Source organism: Saccopteryx leptura, chromosome 7 (genome assembly GCF_036850995.1).
Source record: "Saccopteryx leptura isolate mSacLep1 chromosome 7, mSacLep1_pri_phased_curated, whole genome shotgun sequence".
Classification (NCBI taxonomy): Eukaryota; Metazoa; Chordata; class Mammalia; order Chiroptera; family Emballonuridae; genus Saccopteryx; species Saccopteryx leptura.
In genome coordinates, this window is record NC_089509.1 from 48,455,765 (window position 1) to 48,473,399 (window position 17,635).

Sequence of the window (17,635 nt, forward strand, 5' to 3'; positions counted from 1 at the left end):
TAACTTCTGCTGGACTGAAAATAAAGCACCTGGGATTTCTTGGTTTGTCTTTTCCAAGTATTTCTACAGGCGACTAAGGTAGATAAAAACTAAGGCTCCAGCTCTATTTTTTACATTTTAATTTTCAAATTCTGTAACCTCAGATATTCTAAATAAAAATTTTAAGTCTCCTTGTCTAAAAGAAAACTAACAAATTTTAAATGCCATATAAGAAGTATTTATAAAAATGTTCTTGCTTATTCTTTTATGCTTGAGATCAATTTTCATTTCTGTAGCCGAGCTGTAGCTCAAACAGACATTTAGCCTTATATTCTGTTATTGAATAAAAATTAAGAATGATATTATAAAACTCTTGCTTGGTAAAGATTTAGAGAATATAATTAGTATCCCTCAGATTTTCAAAAACTTTAGATTAATAAAAGAGGACTAACAGAACTCTTTTAAATGAAGTATTCTCCAGAGGCAAATTCATCATCAAAGTTACTGGAATCTTGTAGAGAGTCAGTAATGTTGTATAACTCACATTATATGCACATTATTGTGAATATCTTTAGGAGGAGACTATGGGAGGATAAATGGTGATGGAAGGAGACTTTACTGGGGGTAGTGGACACACAATATAATAAACAGATGATGTGTTATAGGACTGTACCCCAGAAATCTTTATAATTTTATTAACCAGTGTCACCCCAATAAATGCAATAAAAAGGAAAAAATATACACATATTGAAAATAATAAATGTTGGTGGGTATGAATTTTCAGTAGGACACTTCCTGCTTCCTCTAAAAACAACATGAACTTCAAAGAAACATGAACTGTAAAGAAACAAGTCCTGCAATTTTGGAAAAGGAACTAATAGAAGCTGGTTAGCAGGACAGTTGAGATTGTACATCATTAGAGCATTGTATGTGGGGGTGGGTTGGGGGGGGTCCTTCATTCAGGTAACAAATCCTGAAAACAACAATCTGATAATTCATAAATCTTACTGAGCCTTGGTTAAGTGACATTCATTATAAAGAACACCTGGAGGGAAGACCAGAGAACGGAGTGACTGCTAGAAAGATCAGATTCTCTGCATTCTGCTTGTCTTGGTTAAGTATGGCAGCCTCGGAAGGAATGACTCTTCCCAGCAGTCATTTCAGCAATATTACATCAGGATCAAGTTGGCGGTCTATCTAATGCTGTGATGAGTTTCTGTCATTTATATATGTCCTCACAATTACTTTGTAATTTTGATCATTTGATGTCATTTATTCTTTATAAGTACATTTCATTTCTGTTACACAGTCTCCAAGGCAAATGCTTATTTTAATGGGTTTATTACCTTTGATGCCTATCACTTTGAATCTAAGCAAAACAATAAAAATTTAAATGTGTTTCTGTATATGAATATATATATATTCAACTGTAAACTGCCAAATAAAAACTTTTTACTAATCAAGATTTTCATTCTAGCTTATATAGATAAAAAAGAATTACTGAAATAACTTAAGATCCAACTTATTCCAAATAGAAAAAAGAGTTCACAGAATGCTGCTAAGGTGTCAAAAATTGGTACTGGTTTCTGAATCTGAAGCTTAGAAAACTGCCAGCAAGTTACTGAAATGAAAATGTCAATGTAAAGAGCAGTTTTGGGGAGAGTGAAACTGATGTGGGCTGGGGCATCCAGCCCAGACAATCCGCGGTCTGAGAGATTCCCATCACTCCCTGGTTTTGGCAATTCAGAGCAGTGTTTTCTTTAAATAAGAAAATAAGTCACCCCATATAGTTTCTATGTGTGCTCTCCAGTGAAGATTGTGAGTTCAATTGAGTAATTGGACAAAAATATATTATTTTTATGAGGTCAAGAAAAATTAGAAAGAGCCCTGGCTGGGTAGCTCAGTTGGTTAGAATGCAGTCCTCATATGCCAAAGTTGTGAGTTTGATGCCCGGACAGGGCACATATAAGAATCAACCACTGAGTAAATAAATAAGTGGAACAAATCAATGTCTCTCTTTCTCTCTCTCATCAATAAAAAATTTAAAAAAAAGAAAAATAAAAAGAATGTCAAGTTTTACTATAAACAGTAAATGGGCAATTAAATGCACTCTCTTTTGGAGTTTAATTTGACAACAGGTACCAAAGGATTTTAAGATGTACATACTGTTTTGTCCAGCATTTATATTTCTAAGAGTGTACAATAAGAAAAAAAAAATGAATGCAGGTATATGAGATAGATATACAGGCTCTTTGTAAGTTTTAATCATTGTAATAAGTTACAAATAATAAAGTGTTTGATAATAAGATGGTGGTAATATTTTATTTTATTTAATGCAATATACTGTGAATATTAAAATAAATTTTATATTTTCCATGTGTTAAATATTATATAATTAGTACATCATATACGTGTTCATGATAAATTTCTCAGTGAGAAAAACAGGCTACAATTTAGTATATCTAGTGCTAGTCTGGTATTGTAAAAAGTAAGTGTGCATGTTTGTGTAGAAAAATTAAAGACAGAATACATAACATCATTTTAACAGTGACTATCTTTTAGGTTCAAGATGACAGCTCCTTTTTAAAATATGTGTGCTTTGTATGTTTTAGTTTTTTCACAATGGAGTTAAAATCACTATGAGAGAAAGGAAAGAAATGAAGTTCTGGCAGAGGTGGTGAAATCCTATATCAGGATGAGACTGATGAAGTGTCTGTGATACCACACAGACTCTACAATCTCAATCCATGACTCTGGGTTTGGGAAAAATAATGAAATGTGTTGGGAAACCAACATAAGTATGATGTTGTTTTTAGTATGGTGATAGAAGGAACAGACATAAAAATAATATCCAGGTATTTAAGTATTTTATCATGTGTATTCAATTAAGGATTTTCAGGGAAGGCCGTGACATCTTGTAAACTTGCATATATTATTGTAAGAACATGAAGACATATTCTTTATTTTCTTGGTGTGTGGATGCTCCATCAGAATCACCTGACTCTGTAGGCATTAAATATCTAGCTGGGGGATTGTCCTGAACATTCACCTCATCTTTTCTAGTCTAACTGAATAAGAGTAATTAGTTGTGTCTTTTTTGAAAGAGCTACATGTTATTAAGGTTTAGAATGAATTGCTTCATAGTATGTAAACCACACGGCAACAAATTATTGCTATTAAATTAATAAGCAATATGAGTTCTTAATATTATAATTCTCATGTTTAGCAAAATGGCACAGGGATTTAAATGAATGAATAGATGAGATGCTCTAAAACCTCTAATATCTTTCATTGGTAAACAGGTGTATCTCTGGGTTCCTTTAAGTTTAGTTTTTATTCTCTTTACATTTTCTATATATATACCTACATATGTATATGCATCTATACATATTTATACATAATTATATATAGATCTATCTATCTATCTATCTATCTATCTATCTATCTATCTATCTATCTATCTATGCCTTAATAAGTCTCTTTTAAAAGTTCAACATTGAGCGGAAAACAGACATAGAAACAAATTAGTACAAGATAATTTCATAACTGTTCTAATAAAGACAAAGGAAAAAGTGTTCATAAATGTGACTAAGGTTTCCTGACTTAGAGAAGACCATGCTCAGGGGAGGATGGCGGCCTCTGGAAGCAGCTCAGAGACACAGGCAGCAGGGTATGCCGCAGGTCCTAAGTCTCATATTTGGCTCTAGATGAAGAAAATTAAAAGTGTTTTAAATAAGCCAGATTCATCACACCAGTAAATTTATAATTTCCCTTTTAAATACTAGTGATGAATTTGATCAAATTACAAGTAGTCCCAAGAAATAAAACTTATTTGTTGGAAAAGGAGAGGATACGAACATAATAGAGCTTCCGCTACTGAATCACACTACTATATGAATTTTCTTCTGGACTTCCTAGATAATGACAACACGAATAGAAGCTGAGAGGCCCTTCCCCAAAAATATCCCCTAACTATAAATTGACCATATAACTTCAAGTCTAAAATAGAGACACTTTTAAGAGTAGAAAGAAAGAGTGAGATGAATAATTATGCAAAGATTACAAGTACATGCCAGCTATCCTCACTCTACTGAAATCAAACATCCTGCAAGAAAAAGATTTGTTTTGAATGATACAGTTCTGTTTAAAAGAAAAAAAATACCTAAGATAAAGCTTGCTTAATTTATCCTTGGGTGTGAATTAAATTATCCAGATTTTTGCCTCAGATAACCAATACATTTTTTATTAAGAACTAGAATTAGGACATATAGGTTGGGGCAAGATGAGGTTTTAAAAGTATATTATTTGGAGGCAATGAAGTTCGCAAGCATTGACAAATCTAGATTTTAAACTTCATCTCCACCTTTTACTGTGATTATCAGTACTTTATTCAATCTCTCTGCACTTCACTTTAATTTGTAAAATTGGATAATATATATAGCAAAGCTGTCATAAAAATCAGATAAAGTAACATATAAACATGTAAAGAGCCAGTCACAGAATTAAAACCCAGTTGACATTGGCAGGTCTAAATTGGGTCAAGAGCTATGGTCCCTGAAATACAATCATGTCAATTAAAACCTAAAGAGCACATCTATGTGTATTAAAGACCTAAATAAATGTATAGCTAAAGATCAACTAATTGACACTATTAGAGAAAATAGATGATGCTAATAGAAATTTTTAGCAAAACTAAAAGAAATTTTAACTAATTTTTCTAAGAGAAGTAAATGGGAACCTAATTAAAATTATTTATATAGCATATAATGTTGCATAACTCTAACATTAATGTTCATGAGTTGATGTGATCTTAATTACTGTATACAAAGGTCTTAGAAATATGAGTTCACTATGTGGTCTTTTCTAACACAAATAAATTTTTATTATTTTTAACAAATAAACACCTTATTTAGTTTTTCCCAAATTTTTGTTTTTTACTTGATGCTTAAGAAATTTGTCATGAAACTACCATTATTATACTTTAATTTTTTATCATTATTCCTGTTGTCTTGGATCATTAAATACAGATTCCACTGAATAGAATGAAGAAGGGTGTTTTGAGTATACAGATCAATAATCAGTATGAGACATCACAGCAATGCTAAGGTGCCTTAAACCCATGCTGTTACTTTGTATTTCTCAAGACCAATATTTAAAACAACATAGAAGAATTAGTATCCTATCAAAAGAAAGAACAACAAATAGAAACACTCCTAATAAGCCTTAGGAATGAAGGGGAAAAACAAACAGGAAAAGAATTAAAACAAGTAAGGCTGTACCCATGCCTTCTAGCTGGTCATCCCAGAGAAAAAGGCAGGTTAACAAAAGCAGTGTGGCTGGGCCAGCCTTCGCCAGGCCCTGCCTTGCACAGTCTAGTTTGAGATCATGTTACAGACTGAACCAACCAAAGGCAGAAATGCACCCAGGCTTCTTTCTCTTTCTCTCTAATTCTTACTACTAAGCATCGGCCAAGCCTGTTCTACCCATTTTCAAAGTACAGAGTAGTGTGAAACAGTCAGAAAACAGTGGAAATCATGAAAAGGAGAATTTGTACACATGCAAACTTACTTTAAGTGAGAAAAGGGCATAGGAGTTGCTTCAGCCACAATATGAGCAGTCCACAGAAAGAGTACTTTTATTTTCTTAACGAGGTATTTCATATAAATTAAAGAAACAAGAGGAAGATATAAAATCTTCAGTCATGGTATAGGAGCCTGGAACTCAATTTTCTCATACTTCACCTCTGACAAGTGGCAATATGACCTTCCTAATTGTTCAGAAAAGGGCAACTTTCCTCTCTGGTGATTAATGTCCTACCACTGCCTGATTCTATTGTTTCTTGTTAGTTCAATACTTTTGCTAAACGAAGACAGAACAGTATATAGAAAGAAAACATTCTTGGCCTGACCTGTGGTGGCGCAGTGGATAAAGTGTCGACCTGGAAATGCTGAGGTCGCCAGTTCAAAACCCTGGGCTTGCCTGGTCAAGGCACATATGGGAGTTGATGCTTCCAGCTCCTCTCCCCTTCTCTCTCTCTGTCTCTCTCTCCTCTCTCTCCCTCTCTGTCTCTCTCCTCTCTAAAAATGAATAAATAAAATTTAAAAAAAAGTAAACATTCCTTTAAAAAAAGAAAACATTCCTCCAACACTAATAATTTTAGATTCATTATTCAGTCACTCCGTGATCAGCTTCATTTTCAGTTAAGAATTCTGAAGAAACCACTGAATGATAAGATAAGATCCTGTACTAGATACAGAGATAAACAATAGTACTGCGCAACTTGTGTAGTAGGTAGATTGTCAAACACAGCAATGAATACAATTCAGAAAAAAAATTTTAGTTTGGCTATTACATAGAGATTCTTGGGGACACTAGTGAATGACATTTTGAATTGGTGGTGAGTGACATTTGGGTAACTGGCTAATAATTTCTGGTTAATAGCTTCTCTTTAACTCTATTAAATGTTTGTCTAGTTATTTGTGAAGTTATAAGTTATGAAGATGATTTAATACCCTAGTTTATTAAGCAAAGAAATAAATCTGTTAATGAAAATTAAGGTGAAAATTTTTCTTAAGATGATTTTAGAAGTGTTCCTTAGGAAGTAAGAAAAATAAAAATGTGACACTTTCTCTGTGATGCCCTTTCCTTCCTGTTCTTCATCTGTTTCTTGTTTTTCCAAATGTATGGTATTGTTTCTTCTCTTCTCTTCATTCTTTGTGTGATTTTTGACAACCGCTTCCACATATTCTGGACAAAGAAATTACTAAAACTTGGTATTTTTTCTGAATGAGTTAAAAAGAAAAAAACAGATGAAATTATCTACAATATTATGCAATGATATGTAGCACACCCCAGGTGCTGCACTAGAGTAGAGATCCAAGTGCTAAAGAGATACAGTGGTATGGTAATTAATGTTCTAGAGCAGGCAGTGAGGGCATCAGGAAGGACTTCATACAGAAGTCCTTTAATCCATTTTTGGAAATACGATAATGTTTTTTCAGGGTCAGGAGCTGAGGGAGAAGCAATCCATTCAGAGACTATGCTTTTTATTAGAGATAAAGGAAGATTTCTGAAGGGTAAGCAAAGACTTGGTGACATAAGAGTACATGGCTTACTTGAGAGACTTTGAGCAGTCAAGTATAATATAATTGGAACATAAGATTTTTAGGAGAATGGAGTTGAGAACATATCCAACTAATTGATATTTATTGAGCACATACAATTGGCTAATAACCATGCCAGATATCATGCTATGCACTTTATTATGTAAAACATATTCATCAGCCTAACAAAGCAGATGTTATTTTCCAACAATAGATTATGAGAGAAAATTGAGGCACCAAGAAGATAAATTTAGTTAAGTCTCACCTAAAGCTGGGAATCTAACTGGTGTCTCTAAACAGACCTTACTTGATATCTATGTGCATTCAACTCCAAAGAGCACCAGGCATCTTACTACAGAGTCTAAAATATTATCCTGAGAATTTTAATGAATTAAAATAGATTTTTAAGCCAAGCTAAGAAACAGGTATATTGAGCAACAAATATGGCAAAGTTCTTAAGGGCTCAGACGTCACCATTTTGTGAGCTGTGTGTGATTTGGAAATTACTCAAACTCTCTGGTCTCAGTGTTCTCCTCATAAAATAGGGATAATAAATGTATATATTTTATGGTATTGTTATACCCATTATTTAATACATAAAATTTATTTACAATTATATCTGATTCCAATAAGTGAGCAAGGTAGGGAATTCTTGTTTCAGAAATATTTCTCTGTGGCATTGTGAAAAATGGATTGGAGAGTGAAGAAAACTTCAACATTTGATACTCCAAAAGAAGGCTATGAGAGCTTCAACTAGGGTACTTGGCAATGCTGGCAAAATGGTGGCAGCATTGTGAAGTATTTCAGATTTAAAGATTGAAAGGAATTTCTGACCAATTGGGTTTAGGGAGGAGAGAGAGAGAGAGCGAGAAATAGAAAATGACCATGAGGTTTCATGTTTAGATGGCAAGATGAGTGTTGCCTTAACATTTTATGCTTCAACTGCTACTTTCTTGTGACTCAATTATCTCAGGACTCTCCTGGCTACTAACTGCCAGTAGTTGATTTAGTAATTATTTATAGCAGTAAACAGATAGGTATGAATAAAACCAACATTGCATGCTTATAGAAGCCAGAGAACCCAGACTTCCCAATGCATGCATCCTAAAATTGACCCTGTCCTTCCAAAAGTCCAGTCTATCCATGCAGCCCAAATCTGACCCTATTCTTTAGCCCTTTGGGTGTAAAAACAACAATTGAGAAAGTATATCTCAGGTTGGTAGACAACAGTGTTTCCTTTTAGCACCAAAGTTGCTCAGAGATATGATGCTGTTGAATGCTGAAAGGGACTGATGAACAGAGCCCACCCACAGTTTTAGGACATTTTGTTTTCACTTGGGACAATACTGAAATAAAGTTTTCAAATTGTGAGGAGGAGTAATTTTTGAGAATTCTGATTTTCTACGTGAACACAATTGATCAAGTTTAAATTCTATACAATATTTAAAGTTTATAAAAAGTGAAGTTAGGTATGTAACAAAAATGTATTTCAATATTACTGCTATTTCTATAATAATCTATTGGACAGAACATGAAAACCTATAGACAGAAAGTTAAAATGAACACCAAAACAAACTCTAGGCAAGACAGTCTCTGGAAATCTTTCTTATTGTTTGAATTATTCACACATAAAATATATTTTTATTCTTTTCTAAAAATTACCATCTAGATCTCTGCTAAACAATTCAGGAACTAGAAGAGCTAAATATTTTACATGTCATATCACTTATATAAAGCTATTATAAGATTTATTTTTCACCTATTAAAACTTTAACTAAACTACATTGTCTCTTTAATATGCTATCATTATGTATAAATGACAAAAGGTGATAGGAAATATACATCAACATGTTTATATAGAGTGAGAGAATATAGGAAGAGTGGTAGTGAACCCTAAATTCTGTTCTCCATTTATATTAAAGTTTATATAAAAGTCTTCCTTCTTTAAAAACAATTTCATAAAAATACCTTGGAGAGAAGATACAAATGAAAATTAGTCACTCTATAATACAGATATCCTGAAAAAAAGAGGTCAGTCTGTATCCACCTTTGCTTCTCCTATTGTGCCTCTACTGTCTAAAACCATACCTTAGAGAAAGATGACCCTCAGTATGCATGTTCACCTTCCCTCACAACAGCACAAGACTTTCTTTAACATCTCTCCAAATAATTCTTAGGGGTGGTAGATTCACCTCTTTTTACTTTAGTTGAACTAAACCCTGCCTCTGGAGCTTGTACTGGTCCCACCACAACTAGTGCCCTGTTTGGATCTGGTCCCCAACTGGACCAGAAAAGCACTTCCCCCTGCCCTTTCTCTTCCTTTAGTTCTTTCAAAGCATCACAAAGATAGGAATATTTCTGATTGGCTAACAAAACTGCCATTGTAGTATGTCTAAAAACATAATGGCAAACACATAAGAATGTTCAGACTTTTAGAAATAATGCATTTCAAGTTCTGCTTCCCTACTGAGTTAAGACCTTAATTTCATTTGGAGAAATTCATTTCGTTTTTCCAAATGTTTAGAGTTGCTAGATAACTTAAGGTAAAAATTACATAGCTAAACACAGCTGAAGTGGTTTAGCTACCTAGCTCTAAAAAGCTAACTCTAAACCATGACACACACCAAACTAGATGAGCAATAAACTAAGAAATGACTTATTGCTTCCTATTTTTTTTTACAATTAGTATCTTCTATAAACTATAAGCTAGTTAATAACTAATGCGTTTGCTATTTCTGAAACACTATTCCTAAAAGGTGCTTTTAATATTTTTTTATTTATTCATTTTAGAGAAAGAGACAGACAAAAGGAAGAGCAGGAAACATCAACTCCCATATGTGCCTTGACCAGGCAAGCACAGGGTTTTGAACTGGCAACCTCAGTGTTTCCAGGTCAACACTTTATCCACTGCATCACGACAGGTCAGCCTAAAAGGTGTTTTTAAAGTGAATACATTATGCTACCAAAATACTTACCCATCCTTATATAAACCTCAACATAATTATAGTTTTGGTATAATTAGAGCTTTATGTCAAAAGATTTATAGCTTTATCACCTCAAGCAATATTTCACAGCTGCCAAAAATGATTTATGCAATAATAACTTAAACTGTAAAATGAAATTCTCAAAGAAAGGGCTGTCAAATATTCCTACCGCAAATTACTGTGTTTGGGTATTCTGGTAAACAGCAAGTCCAACTGTACACAGTGAAACCACATTCACTAGCATGGTAGGAAGTGTTGCTTCACATGGTGAACATGCAGCTCACCATCAATGCATTGCATCAATGTAAACTCATTGCAGAGATCACAGGGTTTAAACTCTTTCTAAAAGCCTCTGCCCACTTTGAAAAACAAGTTTTTGGAAATAATGTCACACTTATAGTTTTGATACTCCAATAGGAATGAATGAAGAAAAGAGGAAAGAGAGTATCTTAACTTTTTGTTAATTTGCTCTTTGTGTGTATTACATCACTACTCATATTCCTATGAAATGCTAAATAAAGAATCAGTAAAGAAAGCATTGTCTGTATATACTTCAGACACAAAGAACTTGTCAAAAGTAAATGACTTCAATAATGAGGATTTAAGGGAACTTTGAGAAACAAACTAATGAAAATGTTGGTGATTTTGTCCCATCCTGCTTTTATAAATGTAGAGTGTCTGACAGGTCTCTAAGGGGAAAGACTTTCAAAGCATTTGAACTTCACAAACTGACTGATTTTGCAGATGCCCTGTGAATAAAACCAATAACCTCTGAAGATTCTATTCAAGGCATATGAACTAGTAGCAAAAACACAAGTTGATTATATTCAGAGCTAATAAGTCTGACTGTGTGTCTTTTCAATTAAAAAAGGTCATTCAAATTAATGCTTTTCTTTAGGAAAAAGAAAGAAATGTTTGACCCATCTCCAGGTTTCCCATATCAATGAAAGCAAAATAGGTAATATTTGTCATCAACTCTAAAGATACTCAAGTCCTTATAGATTGAGCCACAACTGAAAATTAATCAAGAGAATCAAAATCATCACCAAAGGTTGATTATTTATATACCTAAACAAATTTCCAAATAAATATTCTTTGTCCAAAACAGAAAGGTTTCAATTTATATAACCAAGCAAATCACTGAAATAAGATTTGCATTAGTCATATATCAACATCTTCACTGTAGCAATTTTTATATTCAAGTTTGTAATAAATTGCTCTTTTAGGTATTTTGAGATTATTTTACACACTCACATTACACAAGTTAAACTAGGTTTTTAAAAACATTACTATTCCACTTAATAAAGAACAACCTCGATTGAAAACACTGTCTGAAAAATATAATTAATATCTAAGTAATCTGGGCAGTCCAGATTAAATTCTCTAAATTGAAAAAGGTCTGACATATTTCAAAAAACACAATGACTAAATGTAAACCAAAATGACCTGTAGTAACCACGATATAAACTCTGTATCAACATCATGATATTCAAGTAGAAAAAAATATGTGAGACATTCAAATTATTTCAAAAGTCAAATTGTTGGCATCAGATACATACGTACACACACAAGATGAGTTGCATTTAGGTAGTTAAAGCCTCAGTCCAAGAAATGTTCTTGAGACAAGAGAGCAATTGATCTATCTCTAGTATGCCATTACTGCTGATTGAAAAGTAGAAGTGAGAATTTTAAAAACAATCTCTATGTTGGTTGGCAATCATAAAAGTGTTTTCAGTCCAAATCAATCTAAAATCATACAAACCTGTTTTTCCACTTATACCTTGTTATACATACTGATTCAGATTGATGTTAAGGAAAATTCAGTAATTAAGAATTATACATTTTCTATTATGACATATTTAATTATGAGAAAACAAGAGGAAGAGTGCAACTTTTTCCATGCTGGAATTGGTTCTCTTTATTTTACTGAATGACAAGTAATTATATGATATAGGTTATAACACATCACTCATGCATTCATTTTCAAAACTTGAATTACCTAAAAAGCTGACTTATAAACCCTTCTGCCTCACTAATATCTAGCACTAAAATAAATACATAAAAAATAATTCAATATAAACAAAACTAACTATAACATGCATCAACATGCATTTTTTAATCTATATACCTTTATCCCTCAATTGTCAAATAGAAGTAAGTGTGCATATTTGGAAATGTACACTTAAAATGGGTATATTAGAATATTTATTACATGTGAGTTTATATACATACGTATTGTATATTTAATGAATGCATGTCCACTAAATCTGTATTTTTTGAGACTTTTTCTAGGTCTAATATATTTATGGTCCTACAGCAAGCATGAAAGAAAGAGTGCCCTTGAAGTTGAGGTATGACCTTAAGTTGAAGAATCCAGTTTGTTGCATCTGTAAAAATGAACACTAATCACTCACTGTATCCCTTTCTCTATCTGTTTTATTAGAACAAATCTTGAATATATGAACAGCCTTTATTATTTGAATATAGATGGGTTTACTAAACCAATTTTAGAAGTTCCCATATATCATCCTTAATCTTGTTTTAAAAAGAGAAAAAGAGAAAAGATATGTTGACTATCAAATACAGCTGAAGAGTCAAGAAACATTTATAACATAATAGTTTTAGTTTCAGACATAGTTCTCAACAAGACTTTGTTTTTTAAGTATTTTTAAGTTTAGCAATTATATATAACTCTGTATTTCTCTCCCATCAAATGCACATCAATGTAACCAGTAAATTATTGGCCCTTTTACCATTCCTTAGAAAGGGGAGAGAGTAAGACTGATTTGTAGCATTTTGTCCTCAGAGACATTAAGTTACTGCATTTTTTGAAGAATACACAGTACCCTTTGCAAAGAAGAAATTGTTCTTACTAGTCTACTAATTTTTCAGAGAATCCATATATTTGAACCCTAAAATACTACAAGCAAAGCATGTATCTTCTTAGCAAACATCTGGGGCTTCTTTGCATATGAACTTTCAGTAATCAGTTGTCAAAACTTCATTTTAATAAAATCAAGTATAAGAAATTTTAAATAGGTAAACCTCACCATTTTTGTGATAGTAGGTGACCTCCACTTTCCTCTCCTCTGACCCCAGCAACGCCTGGGCAATTTGGGCAATATCATGTCTCTTGGTCTCAGGCCCATGGAGAAAGTCACAGGTGCATGGCTTTTGCATGACATCTGGCCTGGAGAAACCAGTCATCTCACAGAAACCATCATTGCAGTAGATGATGGCACAGTTCTGCACTCTGGCATTTGCAATGATAAATTTTTTATCTGTAATAAGAAGATAGTAAAGTATCTTTTAAGAGCCTTCCACAAGATTCTCATAAACACTGGAACAATTTGTTGCATAATAGGAGAACTGAAATGCAGGCACTTCCCAAATTGCTGTTCAGGCTTTGAAAAGGGAGAGAAAAAAAATCCAACCTTAAATGTAAAATTTTTTGTCATAAGTAGTTTTAACAAAAAAGTACTAAGAAACTACTGTTCAAATTTTGAGAATGTAATTAACCAAATAACTCAGTTCGCAAGCCTTCTAACTCCCTGAGGTTCTAATGCACACTCATAATCAGCTGCCCCACTGATATTTTCAGAGTACCATCTAATTGTAAGGTAAATATTTTCAAAGCCAAAACAGTAAAACATCCTGTAGCTGTCAGATTTCTCATTTCCACCTTGGCCTTTAGAGTACAACTTTCTCAAAGTAGTTATTATTTTTGAATTTGACTTCTCCCTATCCTTGTAAGGCATACAACACACGTCATGTTAAAAAACAAAACCATTAGTAATGAAAGTCTTTCACATTAATGAGCAGTTCAGTAATGCAAATGTTCAACTTTTCATCATATATATTTTTCAGAAGATAAAAATATTTACACACACATCCACATATACCATCTAAATATCATGTTGACACCTTTTTCACTTCTACTTTGGGAAAACCTTGGATTTTTGCAGAGTAGTAGGTGTTTTAATGAAAAAGGTTTATTAATTTTTTATCACAGATTATGTTTACTATTTTCTAGATAGAGTATGAACAGGATATACACATTTATTTTATACATAAGTTAATATATATTCATGTCACTAAAGAGAGTGCCAAAATGCATAACATAAATGTGTGTTAAAGGGGTTTCAATAAAATGTCAAATATCAATGAATAAGTACAGGATTTCAAATGAACATATTTATGTAACATTCATTCCTTATAGTTAGTCTATATGAGAATATTGAATTTCTTTGCATTCAGTCTTTGTGGGATTTACTTAGTGTACTTCGATTTTTACATTTCTAGATGGAAACAGAAAGGGGTAATAAAGTGACAGGAATAATCTTCTGAATAATGAACTATTTACACTGGAAACCAGCACAAATCAACTAATACTTTTCCAAATTCTCCTACATGGGATAGATCTGCATTGATTCAATGCAAAGTTTAGCTTTTATAAACTAGCAGTAAGCAAGCATCCCTGTCATGCCACAGCCTTGCAGTTTAACCAAGGTGAAATATAGTTTGCACAGCCAATTCCATCGCTGCTAACATTTACATTCTCTAATTTCAATAGCATTCTTTCTCTGCTCCTGACTTTCAAAAAGTCTGCAATAATGCAAGCCTCAAAATATAAACCCAGGTTATATTAGTACGTTCCCTTTAAGATAGTAGAAGTGTAGGACATGGAGTAGCAGGGTAGATAATAAAGCAGCGGAGGATCAAATTGCCTTCTATAATGGAGACTATAATCTAACATGTAAATCAAAATTAATATCAAAGGGAAAACAGTCTCGCTGCTATTCGAACCGTCTGGCTCGGTTTCACGGCGCCTGAACTTGCCAGAGCCGGGAGTTGCCGTCTCCTCCGCTTGTAAGCGGCGGACGCCAAGTGCACTGTCAAAGCAGAAAGGGAGGGAGAGAGAACAAATTAACTTACTTTGCCCTTCAAATTTCCGTATGATAGTCCCCAGAAATGTGTTTTGTGGTGCCACATGCCCCCTGCGGACAGGCATGTTGACCCCGGCGTTCCAAGGAGCGCTCCCCGCGAGTCCTGGAGTTGTCCGGCTCTCTCCTCGCTAGAGCGCAGGCCGGCGCGCGAGCCGCTCTTTGTGGCAGAGCATCCTCTCTGGAAACCAGAAACCTCTTCCCATTAGCACCACTTCTACACACCCGCTTTCCTCGCCGGAGTCCACTCCATCCCCGCACCTCCCGACTGCCGAGGGTGAGAGGGTTCGGGCGTGGGGAGAGGGAAGGAGGCGGGGTGAGGGGAGGCAGCGGGGAAGGAGGGAGGAGGAGAGGCGAGGGGACGGGGGGGGGGGGAGATAGGGGGCGAAGAGTCACAGGACCGATCGATCTGTTTCTCTTCCCCTCCCAAAACAGCGCCAATTTCCCACTGCAAATGGGCTTAACTGAGCGGTTGCCCAGAGCTGTGAGGATAGACGAGGGGGAGGGAAGACTAGCGCTGCTGTGGCAGGAAGGGGAGAAAGAAAAGGATTGGGGGGGAGGGCTTGACGTTTCTATCCCCGCCCTCTCCCCTACACACACACACACACACACACACACACACACACACACACACCACATACCACACACACCACATACCACACACACGCACACACGCACACATACACACACACACACACACACACACACACACACACACACAGACACACACATGAGCGCGCGCGTGTTCCCTTTATCCCAATAGCTTGGGCGCCGCCACAGCTCGAATTACTCAAGCGTGCTTTAGCGGAAGCCGCCAAGAAATCTCCAAAACTCAGTGACAAACAACTACTTTGGGAAGGTGATCTCCACGGCCATCAGCCGCGGGCTCCATCCCTGAGCTCCTCACGCCGCAGTAGCTAAAAAAACACCCTTAGCTACAAAGAAAAGACAGGTGGGAGAACAGTCTCTCAGTGAGGACTATTTCTAAACTCTGGTGGCGTTCAGGAGGCTGCGGATTGAGGGTGAACTACTTAATGGTGCAGGTTGAGCCTCAGGGTGCACTGGGATCCCCTGGAGCGGCGTAAGTGGGCGCTGACTTGCGGGCTAAATTGGCACTCCAGTCCCTACCCGGCGCTGTGTGGCGCCTCCCAAAGACTGAAGGTTGTTGTATCCGCAGCTAGGCATGCCCAGTTTCACCGTTTGAACCTCTAAGGAGATGGGTCTCCTGGTGCTGGAGGCTGCAAGCAAGATGAGAAGGTCAAACACCGGGCAAGCAACTGGTTCGAAACAAAGCTAGAGTTTGAAATGGGCGAGACTGGGCGCCAGGGACAAGGAACAAAAGGTGGGTGGGGCTAAGAGTTAAAAGCCTTGGGTGATCTCGCGTACCTCTCATCTCCTGAACACACTAAGCACACCGTTCTACTCTCTTCCACCATTTCTAGGGAATCATGTCAGTTAGGATGAGAAAGTGTTCAAGGGGCAGAATCAAGTCCTTTCCTTTTTGCTTCTCGGAACACGCCTACGCGGGAATCTCATTGCATAAGTACATATACTTCTGCCCAAATAGTCCTCCTGGAAGCTTAACAATTCAAATGAGACAAGCAAACCATGCCAGGAAATAGTGTTTTCTAAGTTGTTTTTGTAGTTTTTTTGTTTGTTTGTTTTGCTCCTTTTGGCCTCTTTTATATTATTCCCTCATTTAACCTAATAGCCCCTCTCCACTCCACTTATCTAGTGGGAATTGCTACCACTACAACCAACAAAAGTAGAACACGGGCAAACATCCTTGCCAGCTGGCAGTAAAGGGTTCGGAGCTCCCTATGAAGTACATATAGTTGCATGATAAAGTTCAGGAGATTTCTGTGCCTTAAATCAGTCGGATTCACATTTTCTTAGTTTCAACCTCAATTTTAAAGTGATACAATATGAGGATGAAACTGGAGAAGATTGAGAGAGAGGGCGACATTAGGAAGGTGAATCATGGAAACAGCAATAAATAACTAGGAAATAAATACAGTACAACGACTGTACTGTACATTCCAAAACACGCAAACCAAAGAAAAGAAATTGAAACGAAAACAAGAACCTAAGCAATATTTATTCTTTTATATCAGAGTAATGAAAATGAATTAGAAAGGTGAGACATTGCTTGGGAATGATGAATTTTCCAGTTAATCAGCTTTACTTAAAAAGAGGCAATATATGACAACCCTCAGGCTCTTCTTAAAGTAGCTTGAGCTTTTCTGAATCTGTACCGTTCCCTCTCTCGGGATCTGAAAAGACACGCTCCTCCAGTGTATGATGTCATTTACTCTTTTTTCGGTATAGGTAGATCATTCTGTCATTCTGTTCGCTAGCTGCAACCGGTTTAGGAAACAGCACACACAGTTCTCCTAGGTGCTAAAACGTGTGAAGGAAGCTATCCATGGTGCTGACTCTGTAGTTAGCAACTGCTCTCTGCCTACACCAGCAACAAACAATAGAACTGCAAACTCAGGCAAGTGGCCCCGTTATAGTCACATACACTATTTGTCTTCAGTGGATACCCACAAAAACACAGAGTGCTATTTGCATTCAATTTTTACAATACCTTTCTTTTCTACTTAGCTTCTTAGTTAAATCCATG

At 35.5% G+C, this 17,635-nt stretch overlaps 1 protein-coding gene across 1 annotated transcript in view; it reads right to left on the reverse strand.

Moving 5' to 3' along the window:
* Positions 1–15,340, reverse strand: part of KCNH7 (potassium voltage-gated channel subfamily H member 7) — a 587,186-nt gene extending 571,846 nt beyond the window's left edge. The window contains exons 1-2 of the mRNA XM_066346115.1: positions 15,002–15,340; positions 13,117–13,347 (exon numbers count right to left, since the gene is read on the reverse strand). Coding sequence (XP_066202212.1) covers positions 13,117–13,347; positions 15,002–15,077 — 307 coding nt within the window. The 5' untranslated portion in view covers positions 15,078–15,340. The remainder of the gene's footprint in view (positions 1–13,116; positions 13,348–15,001) is intronic.
* Positions 15,341–17,635: the final 2,295 nt, after the last annotated feature.